The sequence below is a fragment of the Malus sylvestris genome, chromosome 14, assembly GCF_916048215.2.
Source record: "Malus sylvestris chromosome 14, drMalSylv7.2, whole genome shotgun sequence".
NCBI classification, from domain to species: domain Eukaryota; kingdom Viridiplantae; phylum Streptophyta; class Magnoliopsida; order Rosales; family Rosaceae; genus Malus; species Malus sylvestris.
The window spans coordinates 24,480,585-24,495,636 of NC_062273.1; the positions used below are offsets into that span (position 1 = coordinate 24,480,585).

Here is a 15,052-nt window from a genome sequence, read left to right on the forward strand (position 1 = left end):
GGATTTATTTGTATTTTTACTCTCATAAAAAAGTTTTTAATCATTTTAAAAACACTTCCAAACGAGCTCATATGTATTATACATTTTTCCTTCCCCCAAAATGATATGTCATGAGCCACTTAATACCACAGTTAGTGGTATTTTTCTTTACTTGTAAGTTACATGTTTTAGGTTCGATTGTCATCAAATGCGAATTTGAACCACATTATTATGACTAATCCATTGTGAGGGTGGAGCTTTAACCTATTCCTCCACCCCTTAGACCACTCCAACCCTTGGGCTAAAAGCCAAATTTTTTAGCCCGGAAAATTTGGCTTTTAGCCCAGAAACATCTTTTCTGCTCCAACCCTTCTGCTCTAAAATTTTAGCCCTGAATTATTAAAGAATGAACTTAGGCTAATTTTTTTCTTAAATCAATTTTTTTTAAATAAATAAATATGTAGATTATTGTAAATTAATTTTATGAACATTGTAATCTAAAAAAATTTAAATTCCAATAAACATTTGACATTTAGCCCGGGGGAAAGCTGGGGGGGGTATTTGGCCCAGAAATAACATTTGGCATTTAGCCTAAAATTTTAACATGGGTTGGAGAGTGTTTGGGGGGGGGGGTAATTTGGCTTTTAGCCCAGGTTTGGAGATGGTCTTAGTGTAGATACTATTGTTCAAAAAAATAAAGAAGGTTTTTCATAAATAATTTTTGGATTGTTTTAATGATACCCACAAATTGTTAACTACACCCTACATAATGAAAACACCTCGTATTTATTTTTTTGAATGAAAAGTTATTTTAATAACCCATTTTAACTTTCCAAAATACTCTCGCACCACACACGTCCAAAAGTCTCATTCAACTTAGTACTACGATCTAGTGATATTCCTCTTCACTTGTAAGTAAGAGGTATTTGGTTCGAAAAGTCCATCCATCCCCCTTAGTGTAGATAATATTGTTTGTTCAAAAAAAAATTGATCGAAGAGTTTTACAAACACATGATTCATGTCTTCACAAGGTCATCTTTTATGCACATCACTAGTGTTGTTTCAATTTGGGTGTGTTTCAGATCGTTTAATATGAAAAGAAAATTTGGAGTTTTCAGGTATATGTCAATTTGGAGTTTTCAGGTTTAATCAAATTTGGGGTTTTAAGGTTCTATCAAGAGATGATCATTTGTTGTTGATCAACGAATTTTTGGCAATGTCTAAGTGATCATCGTTGGCTAGTTTGCAGTAGAAGAACATGGTAATAAAACTACGTTATCAGACTGCAAACCAATGCCACCATATATTTCTTGGTGGTTTCGAGAAACCTCGTCACGTTTAGTGCTTTTTCCGTTTTTTTTTTTTTTGGACAAAGGTAATTTTCATTACCAATAGAACACAAGTACAACCAAAGAGGCCCAATTACACAGCAAACACAAAATAAAATGTGAACCCCATACACTAAACAAGAGCCCAACTCAAGAGAAGAGCCCAAACACAAAAAAACAGAAAAACAAAAACCCGAAAAGACTAGCTTTTGCCCCCACCGTCGAAGAACCTACCACCGACCACCATCCAACATCCCATGCCAAAGATCTCACCAAACATAGCGCCAAAGAAGAAAGCTCCAGCTTTCTCCACCAAGCACCACACACATCGAAACCGCAGCCACCAAGGAAATAAGCCAGCGGGAAAGAATTTCCCCCAACAACAAAGCCGAAAACGGCATACAAGTGGAAGGTGGTGGTGTGTACACCATATGAGCTGAAGCTCTGCACACCTCCTGTATTTCTTTAACCACAATACAACAGAAGAAAAACATCATATTATCTCACATTGGATTTGACGGGTGTACTTAGAGATTAAAGTTTTATTTAAAAAATATCTACACCTAAATAGTCATTTTATATTATAACAAATAAGTTATTTAATGTTAAAATTTTAAATGAGGTGTAGTCAACAATTGTAGAGTGTCAGGGCAAGTCCACCCATGGACATTGCTCAGGGGACAGGGGAGAGGAAAGGGTCTGAGGCCCTGTGAACTTGCTCCAGCATTGAAGGAGCCCGAGTCGAGGTGAGGCCTGAGCTCGGGGCCTGTGAAGAATTGACAGCCCGAGAGCTCGAGTGGGTGTGACATCAGCGCTGGCGTCAGACCCTTTTTTTTCTTTTTTCTGTCAGGCACGTGCACCCCACTCGCGCGTGGGGGCGCCTCGCCTGACCATTTTTCAGAAAAGTCAGCCCCTTTTCAGATAGAAAAGTTACCGTTGGGAAGCCACGTGGCTTCCCACGGTCCGTTCAATCTCAATGGCTCTTTAATTTGGACCATTGGATCTCAACGGTAAAAAAAAAATCTTATTTAATATCAACTGTTCGATCTGAGATCAACGGTCGATATTAATATGCTTTATAAATTAAAAAAAATAGTTTTAAAATTAAGAAAAGTTACCGTTATGACACGTGGCACAATCTGGAGTGTTGGAATTCAATTTTTTTTTTAAATCCAACTGCTGAGATTAATTATTTGAATAAACAAATTTTAAAAATTGTAAAAAATCCGAAAAAATATCTGAATTTAAAAAAAAAAAATGTTTCTACTTTTCTATCAATACCTTCTCATTATCATCTACTTTACACCACAATTTCATATTTTCTCAACTACTTTCAATCACATTCCTATCTTTCTCTCAAAGTTTCAATCCAATTTTTTTCAACAAAATGACTACTGATGCAGGTACGAATTGGACACTTCTTGAAGATGTTGCATTGTGTACTAGCTGGGTTGAAGTTACTCATAGTTCGCGTACGGGTAATGAGATGTAGTTGTGAGAAATGTGGAGTCTTATTCATACCAATTATCTTGAAAAAATGGGTGGGAGTAGAACCAAAGAATCGATGTCTAGCCGTTGAAAATTACTTAGCCAATCGTTTAGTATTTGGAGAGACGCCTTGGCACAAGCTGGTAGTAATCTTTGAAGTGGGGAAAATTACACGGATCAGGTAATAATATATTATTTATTTGTTTGTACTATACCCAAATTTACATTGTAATTATTTGTTTGTATTATTGATTTGTTACCTACTTTAATTATAATTATTTGTTTTTATTATTTATTTGTTACATACTTTGATTATAATTTTTTGTTTGTATTATTTATTTATTACCTACTTTAATTATAATTATTTGTTTGTATTATTTATTTGTTACCTACTTTAATTATAATTATTTTTTGTATTATTTATTTGTTACATACTTTGATTATAATTTTTTGTTTGTATTATTTATTTGTTACCTACTTTAATTATATTTATTTGTTTGTATTATTTATTTGTTACCTACTTTAATTATAATTATTTGTTTGTATTATTTATTTGTTACATACTTTGATTATAATTTTTTGTTTGTATTATTTATTTGTTACCTACTTTAATTATATTTATTTGTTTGTATTATTTATTTGTTACCTACTTTAATTATAATTATTTGTTTGTATTATTTATTTGTTACATACTTTGATTATAATTTTTTGTTTGTATTATTTATTTGTTACCTACTTTAATTATATTTATTCGTTTGTATTATTTATTTGTTACCTACTTTAATTATAATTATTTGTTTGTATTATTTATTTGTTACATACTTTGATTATAATTTTTTGTTTGTGTTATTTATTTGTTACCTACTTTAATTATATTTATTTGTTTGTATTATTTATTTGTTACCTACTTTAATTATAATTATTTGTTTGTATTATTTATTTGTTACATACTTTGATTATAATTTTTTTTGTATTATTTATTTGTTACCTACTTTAATTATATTTATTTTTTTGTATTATTTATTTGTTAACTACTTTAATTATAATTATTTGTTTGTATTATTTATTTGTTACATACTTTGATTATAATTTTTTGTTTGTATTATTTATTTGTTACCTACTTTAATTATATTTATTTGTTTGTATTATTTATTTGTTACCTACTTTAATTATAATTATTTGTTTGTATTATTTATTTGTTTCATACTTTGATTATAATTTTTTGTTTGTATTATTTATTTGTTACCTACTTTAATTATATTTATTTGTTACCTACTTTGATTATAATTATTTCTTCTCCCCCATTGTGTAGCTAATTCAAGCACAAGCTTGGTATGGTGCCAAAACCAAAAGAACTGGTGGGAATGTTGGAATATTGTCAAAGATTGTCCTAAATTCAGAGTTGTGCCTGTCGGTCCAGAGGTTGTCATGAACAACACCCCGCTATATTCTACACCTGATAATGGCTCGCATGAAGATGATGCAGAAGAAGTGCCCGAAACGCCCATCCCTGAACAAGTGTCGGGTTCGACCCGCTATCCAATTAGGCATCAAGGTAAGAAGGCTTCAAAGAGAAAAGGAAGTGCTTCCAAGCATGATTATGCAAATTACATGGAAGAACTTACTCGTCATAGTGAATTGACTTTGGCGCGGGAAATGACGAAATTTGAGGCTGATAAGGCTAGAGATGAGGCAAAAGCTGCAGCTGTTGAGAGAGAATTTCAAGCTAATAAGAGAGAAAGAGAGCTACTTAGGCAAGAAAGGGAACTGGTTAAAGAAGAAAGAATGGCTCAACGAGATCGTGAGATTATGAACACGCCTTTAGAAGGGAAGTCTCTAAATTCTAAATATTTTTGGAAGTCGGAAAAAGAGGATGTGGTGCGTATGAGGCGTGCAAGAGAAGCGAGAGCAAGAGGAGATAGGTCCTAGCAGCACAAATTGGTTAAGTGATGATGAATAGAGTACTTTTTGTAATCGGAGCCCATAGTTTTCCAATCACCTTGGGTTGTAATTTATTATTTATTTAATTGAGTATTTTATGTTGTTTCCAATTTATTGAATTTAGACCTTTATTTAAAGTGAGAGTAAATTTATTTAATATGGTAATATATTTATACTATAAGAGAACCTTAATTCAAATGACATAAACACACCAAATAAAAAACTCACGAAATGAACACCAAATAAAACGTACCAAATAAAATTACATAAACACACCAAATAATAAAAACCTCACTAAAATAAAACACACCAAATAAAATTACATAAACACACCAAATAATAAAAACCTCACTAAATGAACTAAAATAAAACACACCAAATAAAATTACATAAACATACCAAATAATAAAAACCTCACTAAATGAACTAAAATAAAACACACCAAATAAAATTACATAAACATACCAAATAATAAAAAACACACTAAATGAACTTAATTATCTTCAGCTTGTTTCAATGCACATTGGTGCTCTATCAAGTCATGTTGCCTGGCATTATGCATGTCTGGCCTTTGAAATGCAGTATATCGTTGAATGACCCTTTCATTATAACGTCCATCCCTTTCTAATGGCTCATGTTGCACGGGCTCATCGGTGGCGTCATGAGCACAATATATATACATGTTCTTGAATTGTTCATCGTGTCTGGCTCATATTCATCAATGGCTTCATAATCGTACTCATCTTCCACAATCATGTTGTGAAGAATGATGCACGTCATCATGATGGATCGAAGCGACTCTACATCAAACAATACGGCAGCACCCCTGACGATCGTCCAACGAGCTTAAAGGATACCGAAACAATGCTCCACATCCTTCCTGCACCCCTCTTGACACCTTGCAAAGTGTTTTTCCTTTGCACTGATGTGGCACTGTTTTGACAAATGTTGACCACCTTGGGTAAATGCCGTCAGCTAGGTAGTATGGCCCATCGTACATACATCTGTTGACCTCATACGTGACTTTTGGTGCCTTTCCTTGCAAGACATCATTGAACACTGGGGATTGGGCAAGGACGTTGAGGTCATTTTAAGCTTCTGGAACCCCGAAAAAGGCGTGCCAAATCCATGTATCAAAGGATGCCACCGCCTTTAAAATGATACTTTTTGCTCATTTTCTGTCTCTATAAGCGTCTTGCCATGCACTTGGACAATTTTTCCACGTCCAATGCATACAATCAATGCTCCCAATCATCCGAGGAAAACCTCGCATCTCGGCCTTCTTCAGAAGTCTTTCCAAGTCCATGTGAGTAGGTTTCTGAAGGTACTCTGCGGTGTAGATAGATTCGATTGCTCTACAAAACCTCATCAAGGACTTAAGAATGGTTGATTTCCCCATCCTCGCTATCTCATCCACTTGGTCTGCAGATGCTTCATACGCAAGCATCCGCAGCGCAACAGTAATTTTTTGCTCGGAAAGGAGACCCATAGCACCACAAGCATCCTTCTTTTGCTGAAAGTAAGAATCATGGTTTCAAACAGCAATCATGATTTTGTTGAATAAATGTCGTTCCATTCTAAAACGATGTCTGAAGTACGTATCAGGAAATGCACTATTATGGACAAAATAATCGTCCAACAGCTCCACACCTCGTTGTTGCCTCCTTCTATCAAGGTTTCCAGAACGGGTGGGCCTGCACATCTGAGCCACAGCTTGGATGACTTGACGGGAATGTGAGTCTCTAGCCATTCTTGATTCGTCATCTCTCATTCTCCGCTCCTCATCCTCTTCCTTCTCATTTTGGGCTATATGGAGATTGAATATTCCTTCAGATTGGTTAAACAATTCTTCCTCTTCTTGATCGATTTCCCACATCATGCTTAAAGAAGAAGACATTGTAAGTAGAAACTATGAAAAATGATACATATTTTAATTTGGTGAAGAAGGAAGCAAAAACTATGAATAATGATAGAGATATTGAGAAAATTGGTGTGAGATTTAAAAGGATGGATGATGGATTATATGGAGGATTTTGAAATGATTAGGTTGTAGATAGTGCCACGTGGCATGCCGTCATTCGTTAAAAATCTCATCGAAATCTATCCTAAAAGATTCTGAAAAGATAACGACACATGACACGACGACATTGGATAAAAATCTTATCGAAATCCATCACCAATAATTATCTTTTCAGATAATGACACGTGATGCAACGAGAACAATTTAAAATTTGATCGAAATTTATCCTCAAAGATTCTGAAAAGATAATGACACGTGGCACGATGACATTGGATAAAAATCTTATCGAAATCTATGACTAATAATAGTCGTTTTGGGTAAATGACATGTGGCGCAATGAGAATGATTTAAAACATCTTATCTGAAATTACAAAAAAATTTATTTAGTATTATTTTGTAAAAAAAAAATTTAATAAATATTTTATTGCATATTGCCAGGGCTATTCAAGTGCAAGGGTGGAGATGCAAAAGGCAGTTACTGTTCATTATGGCAGTTACTGTTCACATGGTGGATTGAATAGTGGATTGCCTGGGGGGAGGGCTCTAAGGGTGGAGTTGCTCTCAATAAAACAACCCTAATTTTTTCTTTTATGACTTATATGTTTTTAAGGGGCAATTAGCACAAATGATCAGTTTTTGACATTTGGTTGCAGAAATTATCAGGTGTTATGTCATTGTAGTGTGATTGTTGTGTGGTAGTAAATAAAAAATTATCATTTCTGCAACCAAATGTTATGCTAATTGTCTTTGTTTTGCTAAGATATGTTTTGTTTATGTAGGGAAAATTTATAACAACACATTATATTCAATGCAATTTGTATTTCAATCGAGTTTAAGCTCACTTGGGTTAAGTTAGAGTTGCCAAACTTTATTGAGCTCCATCATGAAATACATTATTTTGAAAAAAATTCATAAGTTCAACTAAATAACGTGAATACTAATTCAAACTAAATTTTAAAAATTATAACAAAAGTTTGATTCTTGCTATTCTCTTCAACATATTTTGCAACGTCAGAAATACAGACTAGCCCAGCCCATTTGCTCATCTGTGTGTGTTTACCTCACATGTTTGTGAAAGATAAAATTCTTATGCCCACAAAAAGGATATGGTTGCCTAACTTATCTCTTGCTTACATGGTACCAATTGTGAGGTTCTAGGTTGCCCAAAAGATAACATGGCCCATACAAGACTTCGTTAGATAACAAAAACAACTCACCATGAAGCAAAAGTTACAGCTTGAAGATGTCGACAGAGAACTTGAAATCATCAAAGCTGTGGCACAAGCTTGGTACAGCCACTCCGGCAACTCCTGGCCCATGTCCGAATTTGATGCCCACTGGAGAAACTACAAAGGTAAGTCACCGTCCCGGTTGAAGCTTGAAGCAATGAGAAAATCATCATCAGCTAGTGCACATCAGAGTGGTTATGAAAAATGGGATTTTGGGCAGTCACTATGGGATGCTTATGAGATTGTTGCCGTGTCGAAAAGGTTAGAGACCGGGCTAGTCCTTGATGAGTTGGAGAGTTCGGCTCGAGTCTATCGGAGACGTAGGGAGAGCAAGCAGAGTCTTAGAAGTTTTTTCAATACAATGTTTTCAAGGAGATTTAATGAGGCAGATATTCCACCTGATGAGGATACGTAATTCGGGTCCTTCTTGATTTTTGCAGCGATATCGTTCTTGTTAGTGCAAATTACAGCTCAATTTTAGTATATATATATATATATATATAGTTTTCTTCGAATATTATCTACGTTTTTTACACTGTACTTTTTTTTTTCTGTGTGCGTGAAGAAATTATTTGTTGTCTTTCAATATTCATGTGCTTTGTTGGCGATCAAAATCTTCGTGTTAAGCTAAACTAGAACTGGAAGTCGTAACTTTGGCAAGTGAATAGCGTGTCCCCGGATGTTACCACGAGTTGGTTTTGAATGTTTTGATTGACTTTGGACTGATAAAAGTTGCAAAACTATGTTGGGAACCAAATTAAGTTCTTCAGATGGCATAAGGCATGAGGTAGCGCTGGATTTCATAGGATGTTTTGCCCGTCTCACCGCAAAAACACAAAGGTTTTAGCATTTAGCATTAGTTCTTTTACCGTCAATTCTCAAAATCATCACAAAGTGTTCGCATTTACTTGCTGCACAAGTAAATATCACTCATGCCGCTGCTGCTGCAGTCTTATTTCAATACGTAAAGTAGTACTAACAATAATAATTATTAATAATAACTTGTTTATTTAGTAAGTGAAATGCATTTCACATGACAATTATGGCAACCTATTAAGATTAAGAGCCTGTTTAAGGAAGTTTAGCATGATAAAAGGACAGGCACTTTATTTATTAGTACCGAGTAAGTTTGCCTGCCTGCCAAACATCCATGTCGAGGATTCTTCGGCGCCTTAGCCCGCTTTGAACATCCTCCACTTGCTGAGCTCAAACCCCTTGCGCTTCTGCTCGATGTAATCATCCTCATCAACATCAACGGTTTCCTCAAAAACAACGCAATTCCCATTGGCATCGCACTGCGTGACTCTCTCGGTCACTTCAACCGTCTTGTGAACTTCCGGGATGTGGTGCTGCTTCTGCTGACGCTGTTCGTAGTACTGACCGCCGTAGTTCTCTCTTCCAGGGGCCTGGTTGTTGTATAGGGTTTGGCCATGAGGGTGGTGAGGGACGTCAGTGAGGACACTAGGGGTTGTTGCCAACCTATGGACATGGGAGTAATAGTCTTGCCCATTTTCGTGCTTGGTTGGGTAGCTTGGATACCCGTCGCTTCTCCTCATTTTGTTTTGCAATGACAAATTCACAAGTACGTTGAACTTGATGCATTAGGAGAATGCAAAAGCTTCAATTTATAGGCAGATTGGTTTGGCCTTTATTCTAAAATGATAAGGGTGGTATCTAGTTCTGCTCACGTGAATTAAGCTAGTTTGTTACGGTCGGTTAGAAGCGGCGTTGAGGTGCGTAAAAGGTGCATTGGCACATCTTCTCAAAGGTGCGTAAAAGGTGCATTGGCACATCTTCTCAAATTTCAAAGGGCCCTAAAAACTTTTCATCCTCCTACCCTATATATTACATATGAGTAAGTTTTTTAATAATTAAGTTTTTTTACTGTAACGAAAAATTATCATCATATGATTTTATTTATATTACAATCAATTAAGTGGAGCCTATAACCTTTTTCACTTTTCTTTAGCAATTAAAAGAAAATTTTGTGTATTACTTTCTTTCTCTTTTCTCTATAAATAAAAAACTAACTTGTGTATTACTTTATTTCACAAACACAGGTGAATTTTTGTATCTCTCTTTCACTCCTGCTCATTTTTTCCATGGATGAACCCTAAAGCATAATTTCGTGGAAAATGTAGATTATTCAATTGTTAAGAGTAAGATGATTTTAATTAGTTTTTTTTTTCATTATAAGGAGGGCTTTTTTATTAAATTTGCACAAAGCTCCCAAAATGTCAGGAATGGCCCCATTTCTTTGAGTTCAAACCCTTTTTTTTTTTTTTTTTTAAATTAGAGTATCATCATCTTAGCCAAATAAAAGGGTGATATATCTAGTCTGCTGACATGAGTAAGGTCAGTTTGTTAAAGTAGTTTGTTGGCCTTTTTATCTAAAGTTTGAATTTCCCATCTATGTAAATTAGAATTTCATCTTGTCAAATAAATAGGTGGAATCCAACTATATTGACGTAGTTTTAACCAATTTACCAAACCCATGTGCCGACCTCCTTACATTCGAGTTCAAATTTTTCTCTATATAAATTAGATTATCGTCTTGTCAAATAAAAAAGGTATGGCATCTAGTTCTCATTCTTTTTGTCTACTCAACAGTTGATTCAAGCATATATGAATCTAATATTTGCTGGAAAGGGTCTGCCAGAAATAGGATTATTTTCCAACGTTAATACCATATCTCCTAGGCATAATATTTTAATGGGTCTCAACATCAGTTTCCAGCTTGATGTTGAATGTTATACTTATATAAAATCTCAGATTCCTATGTGCAGTGAAGGAATCAGAAATTTGTGGAAAAGGGGTTGTAAAAAGGTTTCTACAAAGAAAATATAAATACATTTCTTCGATCACTTTTTGTGGAGCAAAAAATAATTCTAAAAATCATGGAGTTGACACATGAATTATTTCTTAAGACAAGACTGCCCCTATTAAATGAGCATAAAGCAGTCTCATTCACCACGCGCAGCTGAGGTAGAGCAGGCAGAGATCAACGACTGCTCAAGACATCCCTACCCGTAGGAAAAGTTAAAGATATTTATGATAGAATAGTTATTTATTTTTATCATAAATATATTCCTAATTCCATTTATTTATGATATTTACCTAATTACTCCAAGATATTTACTTACACAAATATTGTCGAATATTCTCACCTAAAATACCAAATAGGGCCGGCCACCCTAGAGGGCCAGCCCATCTTCTCATTTTATTCTATAAATACTCCATTTCTCCACAATTTAGTAAGTTTGAACTACCCCTAAAGAGGCTTTTTGCTTCCCACAAACACTCAAACATATTATTTTCAGAATTCTAACTTTGGCATCAGAGATTCTTTGCCCAAAGCCCCCCCAATTCATCATGGGCGCGTGAGGCTTTTCGCCTTAATCTTAGGTGTTATTATTTTGCAGGTACATATTCATCAATCCAATGAAAGCGGAAATTTGAATCCACACTTCTCACTTTAAAGAAAATATAAATTAATGAAAGACTATTGAACGAAAATACAAGTTATTGGAGTCAACCGACTATAATGACCTTGTAATAGCTCTGTCGCTAGCTGATATTTCGTGTATCTAGTGACCTTCAAACAAGTGGTGAGAGGCGATACAAGACTAAATTAGATTTTACATTACAATATTTATAATCCGCAATTTTTATTAACAGTATGAACTATTGGTTAAGTGAATTTTTGTTTGAAAGTCTAGCCGGGATTTAATATGACAACGTAACATGCAAATAGCTCGAAGATATAACTATTACACATGTTATAAGCCACTTAAGACCAATGTTCTAAAAGACGCTAGGAGCTAGTTGGGCAGCGAACTGGGACCTAGCGCCTAGGCAGATAGGTGGGGCTTAGGAGGACTAATTGTATTGTGATACATTAATTACAAAATGAAATTAAAGAGTCAAGTAAAGTTAGTTAGATGTTTGTTATAATGTTTATTATAATGTTTGTTATAATTCTTGTGTAAATTGATAGAGTGGTCAAGGGTATAAATGTAATTGGCGCATAGCCTATATATACTGCAACACCAGTGTAATCTTATGATTATTCAATACAATTGAAGCATATTAAAAAATTGTGTGTACTTAGAATTCTACATGGTACCTAAGCCAACCGCCTCACGACCTCTCCGATCCTATTGCATCATTCTTCTCTGATCTTCCGCTCTTCTCTTATCTTCTTCTTCGGTGTGGTAATTGAGTAATTGTGTTTCAGATTCGGATTTTCAACTTGTTAATCTTGAATCTTGATGGCGTCTCCGTCCGATTCTTCTTCTCCGATTGAGTCGGTGCCTCATCCAAACCCTGATTTTTTTTCTTCCAATCCTAATCTTTCTCAATCGTACTTCTCTCACAATCCAGAATATTGGCAGTATGGTTCCGATCAAACTCCGACGGTCCAATTACCGGCCATGGCAAACGTTATTTACATCAATTCTTCGTCGTTACAAGCTTCTTGTATTGTTGATGGAACTGAGCCCTGCCCATCGCCATTTCTTCTTGATAGCTCGCTAAATCCAGCCTTTGAGCACTGGTATGAGAAGGATCAAAATCTGCTCATCTGGTTCAACTCGACTCTCTCTGAGGAAGTTATTTCATTCACTGTTAGTGTCTCATCTGCTCGTGATCTCTAGCTCAAACTTGAGCAACGATTTGGTGGTGTCTCAAATGCCCATATTCATCAATTGCAGTCCCGACTTCAAAACATTAATAAAAGTTCAGTCAATGTCTGATTATCTTCAGCAAATCAAGGAGATCTTTGATTCCCTTACTGTTGTTAGAGCCTCTATCACTGATCGCGATCTCATTGCAACAACTCTTGCTGGTCTTCCTGATGAATTTGAATCATTCACTGATTCCATACTACTTCGCCTTTTGTCCACTTCCTTGGATGAATTACATGGCTTGTTGCTTACTAAAGAACTATCCATGTCGCATCGCAAAAATACTTCCTCATATGAGCCTTTTCAGGCGTTCTCTGTACATGCTCAACCGCCACTCATTCCTACACCACCATAAGCTCTTGCTGCTTAGAATCATGGAGCTCAGCCACTTCAGAATTCTTTCCAGTATAATTCTAACCGAGGAAGACATAATCGTGGTTTTCGGGGTTCAAATCGTGGCAATCATAACTTTGGTTACAATCATGGCACTCATAATTCTAGATTCAATCGTACTACATCTTCTTCTGGTTACAAATCTCCGTGTCAAATTTATGGATCTTACAGTCATGAAGCTATTGACTGTTTTGATCGAATGAATGGAAAGATCTCAGGTAAGGTTCATCTAGCTAAACTTGTTGCCATGTGTGCTCATTACACTACTAAGCGTTCCCATTCTTGGCTCATTGACTCGGGTGCTACCTCTCACATCACCAATGATATCTCCAATATCCAATCTTCTACTCCCTACAATGGTGAAGACAAGGTGTACATTGGAGAAAGTAAAGGTCTGTCTATAAATCATGTTGGCAAATTTGTTTTGCATACTCCTGCTCACTCCTGCTCATTCTTTTAAATTGCAAAATGTTCTTCATGTGCCTCAAATGCAGCATAGTCTACTTTCTGCCTATCAATTTATCAAAGATAATGATTATTTATTAACTCTTGATATTCATGGATCATTTGTCAATGATCATTTTACGGGGATGACACTTTTACGGAGACAAGTTAAAGATGCTTTCTTTCCTTTTCACAGTTCACCTACTCCCTACAAAGCTACTCCTTCCACACATGCTGCACTAGTAAGTACTTCTACCAATGTCAAAATCTGGCACAATCAGCTTGGTCATCCCTTTTCTGTTATATTTCATAAAGTTTTGTCAACAAATAAAGTTGTTGTACAAGACAAATCCTCTCTGGACTTCTTCTGCAATGATTGTGCTCTAGCAAAGAATCACAAGTTTCCATTTGGTGTTCCTAGATCTGTGTCTACTAGAAGTCTTGAATTGTTGCATTGTGATGTTTGGGGACCATTTCATGTTGTTTTAGTGAATGGTTATAGGTATTATTTGCTTATTGTTGATGATTACAGCAATTATAACTAGTATTTTCCCTTAAAGTCTAAGTCTTTTGTATTTTCAACATTTATGGAGTACAAGTCCTATATAGAAAATACTCTTGGAAATAAAATCAAGGTTGTTCGATATGATTCGGGGGGGGGGGTGAGTTTACTAGTCATCAATTTAATAATTTTCTTAAACTTCATGGTATTTTCCAACAATTTAGCTGCCCTCACACTCCGTAGCAAAATGGATATCTTGAAATGAAGCATCATCACTTGGTTGAAACTTGGTTGCATCTAAAGTTCCTCATGTTTTTTGGGTTGAAGCATTTTCCATTGTAGCTTATTTGATTAATCGGCTTCCTCTTGGTGGCTTACTGTAATCCCCTTGGGAACTTCTTTTTGGTACCCTATCCAGATTATTCTCAACTTAAAACTTTTGGTTGTGGATGCTTTCCTTGGTTCAAGCCGTACACTTCATCCAAGTTGGACATCAAAAGTAAACATTATGTCTTTTTAGGGTATAATCTTCAACACAAGGGGTATCGTTGTCTTGATCCAGTTACCCAAAGACTGTACATATCAAAGCATGTGCTATTTGATGAAACCAATTTTCCATTTCATTCTATATCAATTGCTACACCAAGTTCTACTAATGGTTATTCAACAGTGAATCCCAATGTTAATTTACACTTTACTATACCCATTTCTCCTCAAGCACTTGTTGCCCATCCTACCACCAGCAATGTACCTGATGCACAACATCTTTCTCCAACATCTTCAGGTTCATAATCTGTCATTTTGGATGCTCATTCTTCCCTTGTACCTCCTACAGTCTCTTACCTGCAACTCCCAATATACATCCTATGATCACTAGATCGAAGGCTGGAATCTTTAAACTAAAAGCCTACTCAGCTACCAAGCATCTTTTACCTGCATCTGTTGATTTTATCCCCAATACTTATCTTCAAGCTTCCAAACATGCTCATTGGAGATCTGCTATGAAGGATAAGTACAATGCCCTACAATCAACAGATACTTGG

General features: G+C 35.5%; 1 protein-coding gene across 1 annotated transcript; it reads left to right on the top strand.

The window, feature by feature from the left end:
• Positions 1 to 7,864: 7,864 nt before the first annotated feature.
• On the top strand, positions 7,865 to 8,571 carry LOC126600967 (uncharacterized). The gene has a single exon (XM_050267660.1). The coding sequence runs from the start codon at positions 7,975 to 7,977 to the stop codon at positions 8,398 to 8,400; it is 426 nt and encodes a 141-aa protein (XP_050123617.1). The 5' UTR covers positions 7,865 to 7,974; the 3' UTR covers positions 8,401 to 8,571.
• Positions 8,572 to 15,052: the final 6,481 nt, after the last annotated feature.

Coding starts and splice junctions, on each gene's coding strand:
- LOC126600967 (XM_050267660.1), top strand. CDS start 7,975: ATGAAGCAAAAGTTACAGCTTGAAGATGTCGACAGAGAACTTGAAATC.